We start from the raw sequence: 13,006 nt of genomic DNA on the forward strand, positions 1-13,006 counted from the left end.
GGGAAGTGCATTTAGCCAATTTCTCAAAATATTTCGTTCGAGATATTATTCTACTTTGTGTTATGATAGTTTCTTTCACTAAGAGTTTCGTGAGAAACTGTCTGCCACTGCTTCCTCTAGGAACAATAGCAGGATCTGTGGCGAGCACATGGAGATTGAGATGGGGGACTCGGAGAGTAGAATAGTAGACATTGAATTTATGATAGCTTAAGCTTAGAGATAATGTATGTAGAGAAGTGTAGTAATTGAGCGTGTTATTCCAACTAACTAGAGAAGGGGAAATACCCCATATTTATACTAAAGAAAGGTAACACAGAACATAGTAAACCATAACCGTATAAGTAATAGAAAAACATGACTAATAAATGTCAAGGAAAGAGTGAGTCAAAAACCCGTGACTCATAATGACAAATGAGAATCCTCCAATACTATGAAATGTGCTGAGCGTACTATTTCAAGACTTCCCCTCGTAAGCCACAGTGAATAGTAGAAGAAAATAAAACATGCTTGCCCTTATCCAATCTCTTTGTAAGTAAATCCGCCACGTTTTCGTTTGTAGAGATATATTCCAACTCAAACAATTTATCCTCGTATCGTTCCCGAACAAAATGAAAATGCACATCAATATGTTTAGACCTTTTATGAAAGACAAGATTTTTAACCAAGGACAAAGAGCCATTATTATCACCGCGAAGAATAAAAGAAAGTTTCGGTTTCCGTTCCAACTCATGTATCGCATTCCTTAACCAGATCAGTTGTCGACTGGTGTCCGAAAGAGCCATATACTCTGCCTCAGTAGTAGAGGTGGCGACGGAGCGCTGCTTATAAGAACGCCAGGAGATAAGAGCTTCCCCTAGCATAAAGCAGTGGCCAGTGAATGAGCGGCGATCGTCGATATCAGAGGCATAGCTTGCGTCACTGAAGCCGATGAGTGCAGTGGGTGGCGTTTTTGCGTAGAAGAGTGACCAATCGAGGGTACCCTTGAGGTAACGAAGGACGCGATGGACTGCAGCCAGGTGAGCTTTAGTGGGGCAGGAGGAGAATTGCGAGAGCATGGTGACAGTGTAGGCGAGGTCCGGTCTGGTACCAATTACTACATACATTAATGAACCGATTATCGACTGATAGATTGTTGGATCGTCGATTTTCTCCGCTTCTGTTCCTTTTTGTAGGTGAACATTGTTGTCGATGGGTGTTGCCACAGGTCTAGATTCATCGAAACCGTATTTGATAAGTACACGCTTAAGATAGGCTTCCTGTGATAGGATCACGCCAGTCTTAGTGTGGATCAAGTGGATCCCGAGTGCCCAGTTGGCTGTGCCAGTTTCCGTCATTTCGAATTCTGCGTGGAGTTGGAGACTGACGCGGTTTTTGCTTTCAACGGACCAGTAGAAGATAAGGATATCGTCTACGTAGATGGCGATGACAACTTCCCCTGTTTTATGAATAAAAACAAAAGGGTCGAAGTCCGCTTTTCTGAATCCCATTTTGATTAGCGTTTTGGAAAGACGAGCATACCATTCCCGAGATGATTGTTTGAGGCCATAGATGCATTTGATAAGTCTGCATGCTTTGCCGGGAGTAGGGTAGCCAGGTGGAGATTTCATATAGATTTCTTCCTGGAGTTCGCCATATAGGAAAGCGCTAGTAACGTCCATCTGATCGCATTGGCCGCCGGTTTGAAGGCAGCGAGCAAGAAGTACTCTGATGGATTCGTATCGGGTGACGGGAGCGTAAGTCTGATCAAAGTCTTGACCAGGTACCTGTGAGAAACCTTTTGCGACAAGTCGGGCTTTGTACCGAATGGGGTTGCCATCGGGCCCGAGTTTGATTTTATATACCCATTTGTAGTCGACCAATTTTCGGTAATCTGGTGTGTCAACCAGATTCCATGTATTATTCCTAGCGAGTGAGTCGAGTTCAACTTCCATAGCCTTTTGCCATTTTTCGGAGTCAGGACTGTTGATCGCTTGGTGATAGTTTGTTGGTTCTGCAATGGTGGTATCATACTGAATGTTGTATCCGTATCTGACCGGAGGTTTCCGTTCCCGTACTGGGTTACGTCTCGGTTGATTAGTGTCTGTATCAACATCATTGTGCGGGGTAGGTTCAGGAGCGTCTTCTTCTTCTTCTTCAGATTCGTCGTTGGAAATTTGTTCCATAGTTTCTCGAAGCATTTGTTGGTTAATCTCAAGGGGGCGAGTAGCGAGGGTTCCGCAGGGTACGAAGAGTGTAGTAGAGGACGGTATGGGAACTCGCAATAGGGGTCCTAAAGGACTCTAGCGTTGGTAATGGTCGACGGAACAAGAGGAAGCGAGGCGGTGGTCTTCTTGAATAAAGAAGAGAATAATAATATTATGTAGCAATAGACAGCGTAGATACAGAAGACGTTGCGTAGTAAAAGAAAGAGAAGAAAAAGAACAAGAAACGAAAGCAAAAACCCCTTAATATACCCAAGGAAATCCTAGCGATGACAAATCCAAAGTGACTCACACACTTACGACACACGGAACCCAACAGAACCAAATAGAACCCTCCTGACTAATCCAACTCCTCGTAACCCAATGTATTCACTAGTCGATCCATGAAAGTAGCCCCCCCCTTCAAACGCGAGCTCCTGCGAGCCTTAACCTTAATTTTCCCTTCCAATGGTCCAGGTTTATCGGGGTAACGTATATGGAAGACATCAATGGCGGCGGTATTTTCGTGATATGCGGCGGGCTCCCAGGTGGGGTCGGTATAGCCGGTCCACTTAACAAAGTATTGCAGGCCTTTATTCCTCGTTTCCCTCGAGTCCAAGATTTCCTCAACGGCGTACTCCTCTTCCTGTTCAACGATAATAGGCGGGGGTGATGGTTGAGTTTGCCCCGGGACGGGGTCATTTGCAGCGGGGTTTAGCAACGATACATGGAAGACGGGGTGCACCTTCATGCTCCTAGGCAGGTCGATTCGGTACGCATACGGCGATATGATTTCCTTGACGGGGAATGGTCCCAGTTTCTTCCAGTCCAACTTCCGAGAGTTACGGGTGGTTCGGATGTTTTTTGCTGAAACGAACACCATGTCGCCAATGTCGTACTGTGGAGCCGGCGTTCGTTTGGTATTGACGGCCTGTTCTTGTTGGTCTTGCGCCGTACGGATATTGGAACGTAGGTATTCGTGGAGTTCTTTCATCTTCAACGCAAAATTTTTTGCATTAAGGCTTGGTGGGGTCTTGTCAAGCGGTTTAATCGTCACTGTGAACCAAGGGTGGAAACCATAGTTCGCGAAGAATGGTGTGGCTTTAGTAGACACGGAGACCTAATTATTGGCAGAAAATTCTGCCATAGGGAGCCATTTTACCCAATCGTCCTGTTGGTAAGAGACATACCCACGTAGATATTGTTCCATTACGGCGTTCAGCCTTTCAGTTTGACCGTCGGTCTCCGGGTGGAAGGCGGTAGACATTCTTGCTTCGATGTTGAGGTGTTTACAGAGAGCCCTCCAGAACTTGGCTGTAAATTGCGTACCGCGGTCGGAGGTGACATGTGTGGGTAGTCCGTGGAGCTTCCATATATTCCGCAAGTATAGTTGGGCGACATCTTCGGAGTTGACAGTGGTATTACAGGGCAGGAGATGTCGCATCTTTGTTAACCGGTCAACAACCACCATAATCGCATCGTACCCTTCGCTCTCCGGTAGGCCAGTGACGAAGTCCATTGATACCTCCTGCCATGGTTGTTCGGGAATTGGTAAAGGTCGAAGTACGCCGAGTTTTCCATGGGTGTTGGGTTTGCTTCGTTGAGAGGTGTGGCAGTTCCGAACATAGCGGTCAATATAATTCCGCATAAGGGGCCAGTAGTAGTCTCGACTGATAAGTTCGAATGTTTTTTCGCGTCCAGGGTGTCCGGCGGGGATCGCGTCATGGTAGAGTTGGAGGATTCGGAGCTTGAGAGGGTCGTAGTCGGGTACATATATGCTGCATCGGTAAAGCAACCGGCCTTCAACTTCGGTACATTCGGCAAGTGATATGTTCTTTGATTGTCGCTCGCCTTTGTTCCGCATATCCAGTATCCTTTGTGGAAACGGGTCGGAGCTATATCCTTCGTCGAATAGACTATTCAGTGAGGCGTTCTTTTCAGCAGGTTCATTTGAAAAAGAACCCGCCAACAAACTTAGCTTTACGTCAAGATTCTCTTTCTTCAATACAACTTGACTCTGGTGTAATTGTCTTTCATCCCCCTCTCCAGGGAGATCTCCTGATCTTCTTGTCAACGCGTCCGGTTTCCCTCCTTGTTTCCCTGGTCGGTACTTAATGACAAAATTAAACCGTGATAAATACTCCGCCCACCGGGCTTGTCTCCGGTTGAGTTGTTTCGTACTCATAAAGTATTCGAGATTCTTATGGTCAGATATGACGGCGATTGGGTGTGCAGCCCCTTCGAGTTCCGGTCGCCATTCCTCGAAGGATCGAATAATCGCCAGTAATTCCTTGTCGTATATCTCGTAATTACATTCGGCGGGGGAGTGCTTTTTTGAGAAGTATGCGACGGGCCGAAGGGTACCATTATCATCGTATTGGGAGAGTACACCGGCAGAGACATAGTCAGATGCATCGGTTTCCACGGTAATTTCTTTCTCTGGGTCGAAATGGGTAAGGATGGGAGCGGTGGTAAAGGCTTCTTTCAAGGCGTTGAAGGCAGTTTGAGCTCTGGATGTCCATTCGAACAATGTGTCCTTGCATGTCAGTCTGGTAAGGGGGGAAGCAAGTTCCGAGAACCCACGTATAAATCGGCGGTAAAAATTAGCGAACCCTAGAAATGCTTGCACATCCTTAACTGTTTTGGGGACTGTCCAAGTCTTCACTGTTTCCACTTTCCTTGGATCCATTTTAATGCCATTGGGTTCGATGATGAGGCCGAGGTAGGTGGTGCTTTGTGTATGAAATTCGCATTTCTCTGGTTTCAGCAGTACTCCATTTCTTTGAAGGGCTTCCAAGACCTTTTCGACGTGTACTTGATGTTCCTCGAAGGTGTCGCTGTAGATGAGAATATCGTCGAGATAGGCTGTACAGAACATATCAAGGTAGTCACGGACGCAATCGTTAATAAAGTGTTGGAAGGTGGCCGGCGCATTGGTAAGGCCAAAGGGCATCACCGTATATTCGAAGTGTCCGTAACTCGTACGGAAGGCTGTTTTCCATTCCTCACCCTTAGCCATTCGGATCTGGTTATACCCTTGGCGAAGGTCAAGCTTGGTGTACCACTTGGCTTTGGAGAGGCGGTCGAGAGTTTCCCGGATGAGTGGCAGCGGATAGCGGTTTTTTACCGTAAGTTCGTTGAGGCCACGATAATCGACACAGAGGCGGAGTGTTCCATCGGCTTTTTTCACAAATAGGACGGGGGCACCGGCAGGTGAAGAACTGGCCTGAATAAAGCCTTTTTGGAGGTTGTCCTGTATGTATTGCTTAAGCACGATGAGCTCCTCATGGGATATACCATAAAGTGGCCCAAACGGGGGTTCTTTTCCCTCCTTGAGCGGTATTTTATGGTCATAGGGGTGGCGAGGCGGCATCTCGTTAGCGAACTTCTCGTCCATCATCTTATGGAACCTCTTATATCGGGTTGGGACTCGGTTCCTCCAGTCTTCCTTAAGGGGCTCGCCCATCGCTTGGTCTATTTCCTTGATAGTTTTGCTGAAGATTTGGAGCTTGTCCCTCTGAGCGACGCGGCAGAGAGCAGCTGAACTGACGAGGTGGAAACGGGGTGGTGGTGTGATCCCCCTAATGGGAACGGGTATGGCAGGGGAGTTGCACTTACGCTTACAGTATTCGGAGTCGAACAGTATACTATTGTCCTTAAACGGTAATGTAGCATCGTGTAATTGGAGCCAAGGGATTCCGAGTACAAGTGGGTATGAACCGAGTTTGGTGACGAAGGAGGGGATAGTTTCATGGTGGGAGTCGATTGATAACGGTAGGTAGCAGAGGTGGGTAATTTGTCCGGGGGATATGGGCCGTCCATCGATGACTTCGAGAGTACGGGGTGATTTGAGGGGAAGAAATGGGAGGTTGTTATGGCGCGCGAATGTTTCATCAATGAATGCGAACCCGGAGCAACCGGTATCAATCAATGCGTAGGTTTGAATGGGTATTTTATTGTTTACAATTTTACACGAAGCAACAAAATGATCACCATCCAATTTATCCTCCACAGACGATACCGAGAAGCCAGAGATAGAGAACGCAGACAAAGGAGAAACATTAGAAGGTCCCGGGCAGGGGCCATTAGTCAAGCCCGGGACTACTGAAAACCCGACTCAGAAGAGGCAGGACTAGCGATCGGTGGGGCAGCGGGGTCGGCGGCGTTATGAGCGGGTACGTGAAGGGCACCCCTCATAACTAGTTAATTACCACGCGGGCGATTGGCAGAGGGGCAGTTGGCGAAGATATGGCCAGGGTTGGCGCAGTACATACAAAGGTTGTTGTCCCTTCGCCATTGTTTTTCGGCGGCAGAGGTTTTACGTTGCCCATTGACGAAGGTGTATCGTTGTTCGACGGCGGGACGTTGAGCGGGATGGGCTTGGAAGGCAGAGAGGTCCATGGGGGCGAGGCCTCCGGCTGTGTGAGATGGGTGTGCGACAGCGGCGGGGGCGGTGAATTGTCCCATCGTATTCCGAATAGCCCGTTGTTCAGCTTTACGGCCCCGAACCTGGTTGTCAATTGTCATCAACATGGTAGCATATGCCTCGACGGTGTTAGGCGTGTCTGTCCGGTATGTCATGGCGTCCTTCAGGTCTTCCGACAGTCCTTCGGCCAGGGCATCGATCTTGGCTCCCTCGTTGTAGTCCAGGTATGCCACAATACGGAGGAACTGCGAGTAGTAGGTGGCAAAGTCCCCCTTGCCTTGCTTTAGGACGACGAGTTGACGACGGGCGGTACCCCGGGGGTCTGGATCTCCAAACGAGGCTTCCAGGTGGGCAACAAAGGCAGTAACGGAGGAGAAGGGGGCGGCAGGGTTAGCGTTAACGAGTGGAACAACCTGGTCAAGGGCCCTTCCTCCCAAGCGACTGACGGCATAAATGACCTTTGCTGCCTCGTTTCGGAACCGATCGTGATTGACTTCAAGTTTCATTCGAAGTTGGGTGGTAAATCCGGGGAGCTTGGTACGGGTGCCATCGAATTTTTCGGGGTCTGGAAACTTTTCGGACCTGAAGGCGGGGACAGTAGCAGGTGGGGGAGCAGCGGCAACGGGGACAGCGACGGTAGGGGCGGGGGCGGCACGGGTGACATTGAGGTCGAGGTTGAGCCGGGTTACCTGCTCCTCGAGGTTGTCAATGGTTTCATTGGCGGCGGTTAATTGTGTATGAAGGGTATCCCTCTGGAAGCGGACGCGCTGGACAAGGGCGGCGATGTTGTTGAATAATTCGGTAGAGCCGGCCTCATACTGCTGCCTGAATCCTTCTACGTCGTTGGGTGGGGCACATGCAGGTGGGTCGGGGGTGGCCATATCGTACGGTGCGGATGATGACGCAACGTAATCTCAAGGGGGCGAGTAGCGAGGGTTCCGCAGGGTACGAAGAGTGTAGTAGAGGACGGTATGGGAACTCGCAATAAGGGTCCTAAGGGACTCTAGCATCGGTAATGGTCAATGGGAGAAGAGAAAGCGAGGCGGTGGTCTTCTTGAATAGAGAAGAGGACGATAATATTTTATAGCAATAGACAGCGTAGATACAGAAGACGTTGCGTAGTAAAAGAAAGAGAAGGAAAAGAACAAGAAACGAAAGCGAAAACCCCTTAATATACCCAAGGAAATCCTAGCGATGACAAATCGAGAATGACCCACACGCTTACAACCCGCAGAACCCAATAGAACCAAATAGAACCTTTCTGACTAATCCAACTCCTCGTAACCCAATGTATTCACTAGTCGATCCATGAAATCAAACTAATATAACAATATCATGTCACAGGATTTCCATACCAAAGAACTGGTTTTTGGTGAATGATGGGATAGTTGACGGAAATAGTATGGACTGTATTTCATGGATCGATTAGATAATACCTTGGGCTATGAGGAGTTGGATTAGTCAGAAAGGTTCTATTGAGTTCTATCAGGTTCTGCCAGTTGTGAATGTATGAGTCACTTTGGATTTGTCCTCGCTGGGATTTCCTTGGGTATATTAGGAGGTTTTACTCTCGCTTCTGTTTTCTTTCTCTTCTTTCTTTTGATACGCAACGTCTTCTCTACCTACGCTGTCTGTTACTATACAATATTACTTTCTCTTCTTTACTCAAGAAGACCACCGCGCCGCTGCTTCCCTTGTCCCGTTGACCCTTACCAGTGCTAGAGTCACTCAGGACCCCTATTATGGGCTTCCATACCGATCTCTACTACCTCCTTCATACCCTGTGGAATACTCGCTACTCGCCCCCTTGAGACTGTATAACTTGGTGGTCGGACCAGTCTGAAGCTTAAATAGTTCAGTCAGTCCAGTCCGAGCGTGAAGATAGTTAGTCCAGTCCAGTCCGAGGCAAAGTTTGGACCAGTCCCGATTACTGAGACCTCTGCAAGAACATGCTAGGCTAGGGAATTAAAATAGTGCATTATCTTGATGATTTTCTGTTTATTCTGCCGAAAGGGATGAGGTGGTAGTTGGTAGATGAGTGTGTACGATGATTGGCATCCGACTTAGGACTCGAAATCAAAACTAGCAAGAACCAACAGGGATATATTGCAGACTTCGGAGGAATCGAACTTGATACTTTCCTGATGGAAGCGAAGTTACCAGAATCAAAGAAGCTCAAAGCTATCCAACTATTACAAGATTGCGGCTCAAAAACATATGTTAGCTTGGAACAGTTACGCTCGCTGACAGGATTCTTGTCATTCACGTGTAAGGTCATTCCTTTTGGGAAGATCGTTTCTCCGGAGGCTCTACAACCTGCTTATTATTTCCCCCTTACCCCGCACGCAAGAAGGAGGCACTCGTCGGAGGCAAGAGAAGACATGAAGTGGTGGTTAAGTCTGCTTCCGACGTCACCAGCGACCCGCTTTTTGCGACGCGATCGTACAATGATTCTTGCCTGGTCAGATGCTTCAGGAACGAAGGGAATGGGTGTTTATTATAGGCTACCAAATCAAGACCTCCATCACATTACCGAATCACAAGTTTTCTCAGCTCAACGTCCTCGTCATATACAGCAGAAAAGAGAGCATATCAACACAAAAGAGATGAGAGCGGTAGGGCAATGTTTGTTGAGATAGGGTGATATCTGGAGACACTGTCGAGTAATTCTTCATATAGACAATCAGGTGGTTGTATACTCATTGAGAAGTAAGACAATGCGTGGCTCCACTATGGATGTCTTGCGTAGGTGCTTGCTGATGGCTGCGACTCTGGATATTGATCTGTCGCCAGTTTGGATACCGTCGAATGAAAACTCTCTAGCGGACGCTCTTTCAAGGTATCAAATGAGCAGGATTACTGACCTTTGTCCACAGCTCAACACTCTCACGCTCCCCCGGAGTCATGGTATCAGGATGTTGGACCGCTGACCCGTGCAGCTGCATATTACTTATGGAGAGGCCTAGCACCTACCACCAGACGAAATTACGCTTCAGCCCGTCAACGCTACCTTGACTTCTGTACCATGAACAATTTCAAGCACGGTCTCCCCCGAATAGGAAGTGGACGACAGATGAAGGCCATCGCATCTGCAGGAGCAGGACCGACGGTGATTGTTGTGGGCATACCGGGCAGAGTGTTCCGGCCACCCCTATATGGCTGATGGAATGGATGACTTCGATGGCAGGCCAGATCAAGGTGAAGACATTGAAGTCATACCTCGGAGGTTTGAAATCCTGGCACATTGACTTAGGGGCAGACATATCTGGATTCGGAGATTCACGTCTAGAACGGCTGCTAGACGGCATAAAAAGGGAACATTCCGAACCTTTTCGCCGGGATAGAACTCCACTTACTCGGCAATACCTCCTCCGGATATTGCGGGTGTTGAATACTGGAGTAGATGACTATTCTACAGCAACATTGAGAGCGGCTATTACGCTTGCTTTTGCAGCCTTCCTAAGATCGGGGGAGATCACATACACAGCGCAGAATCTTGAATTGGGGTCGGCATTCCGAAACTACCACGTTACCAAAAGCTCTATCAGAATTGCGGCGGACGAATCCTATCTGGAACTTTCCCTACCTGCATCAAAAGGTGATCCATTTCGACAGTCTGTTCAGATTCTTGTCGCTGCAACCGGAGATGAAGCCTGTCCGGTGAGGGCAATGGTGCAGCTACTGGAAAAGGACAGCACACGGTCGGCACTTGCACCCCTATTCACCTCCGACATGAACAAGCCATTTACCCGTGACTATCTTGTCAAAAGCCTCAGAACATTGGCAGTCCGGGCCGGGCTGGAACAGCTGGCGTGGCATGGCCATTCATTCCGCCGGTGAGCAGCAACTTGGGCAGCAGAAGCGAGGATGTCAGAGGGCACTATTCAGCTGTTAGGACGTTGGAGATCATTAGCATATAAAGCCTATATCGAAATATCAAAGGAAGAAAGACTCGCAATCGCTCGGCGGTTTCAAACTGTACCTGGGTCCAATACCGGACATCAAATCCAGGGAATACTTCAAGTCGTACCAGCATAGAGTTACCGAACCATCGCTGTGACAGATTCGTACCTGCCTGCCTGGTCTGGGTTGCCAGCGCTGCTTGCCAGTGACGGCATGCAGTTCTCTGTCTGCCTTATCTGTGGAGATCTGGCAGCAGCTCCGGCAGCTGTCAGGGGACGAGAGGCCTGGCTGCAGTTTTGGTTTGCACACTCGGTTTCAGTCATTTCCTTACTATCTTTGCTCCTGTATTGTTTCGAACAGATGTATTATTCGCAATTTACTATTTCTCTCTGTTGACCGCTCTCAATTGGACCTAGGGCATCTGATGAAGGGTAACATATTCCACAGCGTCTCGAATCCAGAAAGGACTATCTGTAGTGTAGATGGAGGAGGAAGAGGGGAGATGCTGAATTGACTGGGGATGTACCTAAAACTGTTTGGAAATGTACCTCCTGTAATGTGGCACTTTGTCTAAATGAAGTCAGAGATTGCTATAGCGCTTTCCATATATCGGGTCATTTTTAGTTGTGGTTATATAGTTGTTCAATAAAGGGTTGTTGATTCGGGTTCAAAATTGGGGCGGTAACGTCCTCAAATCGTTACGGACCATGGGATAGTTATTCATAGCTCAGGTGATAGATTCTAGGGTTTGTTAACTGAATAACCTAGGTTCAGTTCCTTTATTCTTCGTTTTTTGTTACACCAAGTATAGTAGTACTGCATGTAGCTACCACTCTTGGCAGTAGGAGTCGGTTTTGTTTCAAGAAAGGTGTCCAATGAGACAATCGATTCATTTCTCGGATGCCTTTCAACAGGTAATCGGATTCATTTCTTCGGGACATAGCCTATGGCCTAGATGGTCACTTTCCCGGCACATATTTCCCAAACAAACGTGACGTCTTAAAAACGAGTCATTAGCGGATACGTTACCTAGCGCTACTAGAGTGATACACTCAGGAGAGCCTTCAGATTTCTACAGTTCGAGGAGTGGACCAACTCCGGGCCCTATTCTTGCTGCTATAAGTGGAAATTACACTTTTGCAAGTCATGCACTTGCATCATCTACAGCTAGTTACTGTCCAATGGACCCGGGCCATGATTAGTGAAACCTCAGTACCGCTCAGGCAGGCATCATGAGGTCCCTGTTCCTTCTAGTGCACCAAGAAAAAATCCCAATAGTGTTTTGGATTTGCCACTGGGTTTCTCCAATCTGTACCCTGCGAGCCTCAGAAACAATTCTGAGATTCGCCCTGTACCTGCGGATACTCCCGCCGAGGCCGCTGAGCCCCGGCCTCTATCCATGGAATCTGCCAATTCTATTGAATCGCTAAGGAAGTGTAAGGCGTTGGTTGCAGAAATACATCGCCTACGCCCTTGTGCTTCACTACATAGGAAATCAAAGAGTTCGTGGGGGGAGGCACTACTCGCCTTACAGTCAATTGAAAAACATAATCTATATACAGATACGAATGAGGCGTTACCGGGTTTAAGGTGAGACTTGAGAGCGTTGATTAATTTCAAGCAGGACTTGTCTGAAGAGGGGGTAAGTGAACTCTTGGGTGAGAATTTAGCTTGAAAAGGCCGCAGGGGAGGGGAATCTAGTATAGCGGCCGCTCAATTTGTCGATGAATTGCCTGACAATACTATCAATGAAAATATTGCGGGTGATTGCGATGAGGGCACCAGCGGTAGGGAAAGAAAAGTAAGGCGAAATGGAAGGCCTAAAAAGTACTGGTTTAGTAATGAGCATGTAATATTCCATGTTTGTCTTACAGTTTGAATTGATTTTATTATAATTGGGAGCGTGTTTGAACAGTTAGTGGACGGTCTTGTATCTCTGCTCGGGATGGATTTTCGGGGGTGGCTCGATTAGCTGGGTTTACTAAATTCCCTGTGACTTCTCGTTCCAACGATTACCTTGGTGTTATGGGCGTGGATTGGCTGGTTCTGCTAAATTCAGAGCTCGATTCAGTTCTGGATTTGTTGCTGGATTCCCTGTTACTGGTTGATTCACTGATTATTTTATAGTTGAATGATAATTACAATAATCGGTTAGAGCGGAATAAGATGTATTCAGTTCGATCAAGTCCTAGGAGTTGGTAGTCGGTTGCTGGATTCAATCCAAGTTGAATCACCGATTAGATGATGAATTGGAGTGTTCGGGAAAGAAGGGGAGGGAGTAGAAGGTGGAGAAGAGAGGGTGGAGAGAAGTATCACGGGTATAGAGCTAAGTTGCTGACCTGGCTTGAACTATTTGGCACAATCGCCCCTGGGTTTGGGCACATAGGGATTGGTGGAGTTGTCTGGGGATGAGGTTGGGTATGGGTTCGAGTTGGGAGATGATGGGGTGTGGGTAGTCTCGTGTGGGGCACGTGCGCAGGGTTTTGATGGGAGGCGA

General features: G+C 47.9%; 3 protein-coding genes across 3 annotated transcripts; 1 reads left to right on the forward strand and 2 right to left on the reverse strand.

The window, feature by feature from the left end:
- Positions 1 to 449: 449 nt before the first annotated feature.
- Positions 450 to 2,162, reverse strand: H6S33_008254 (uncharacterized protein; the record flags this gene model as incomplete). Its single annotated transcript, XM_044839620.1, has 1 exon — positions 450 to 2,162. The coding sequence occupies one exon, from the start codon at positions 2,160 to 2,162 to the stop codon at positions 450 to 452; it is 1,713 nt and encodes a 570-aa protein (XP_044688445.1).
- A 379-nt stretch (positions 2,163 to 2,541) lies between these two features.
- On the reverse strand, positions 2,542 to 7,487 carry H6S33_008255 (uncharacterized protein; the record flags this gene model as incomplete). The annotated part of the gene is made up of 3 exons (XM_044839621.1): positions 2,542 to 3,300; positions 3,343 to 6,281; positions 6,392 to 7,487. 3 exons carry the CDS (start codon positions 7,485 to 7,487, stop codon positions 2,542 to 2,544), a joined length of 4,794 nt encoding a protein of 1,597 aa, XP_044688446.1.
- A 1,836-nt stretch (positions 7,488 to 9,323) lies between these two features.
- H6S33_008256 (uncharacterized protein) lies at positions 9,324 to 10,446 on the forward strand (the record flags this gene model as incomplete). Its single annotated transcript, XM_044839622.1, has 3 exons — positions 9,324 to 9,513; positions 9,573 to 9,715; positions 9,799 to 10,446. The coding sequence occupies 3 exons, from the start codon at positions 9,324 to 9,326 to the stop codon at positions 10,444 to 10,446; spliced, it is 981 nt and encodes a 326-aa protein (XP_044688447.1).
- Between the last annotated feature and the right edge of the window lie 2,560 nt (positions 10,447 to 13,006).

The sequence above is a fragment of the Morchella sextelata genome (assembly GCF_020137385.1).
Source record: "Morchella sextelata strain SCLS chromosome Unknown scls_25, whole genome shotgun sequence".
NCBI lineage: Eukaryota > Fungi > Ascomycota > Pezizomycetes > Pezizales > Morchellaceae > Morchella > Morchella sextelata.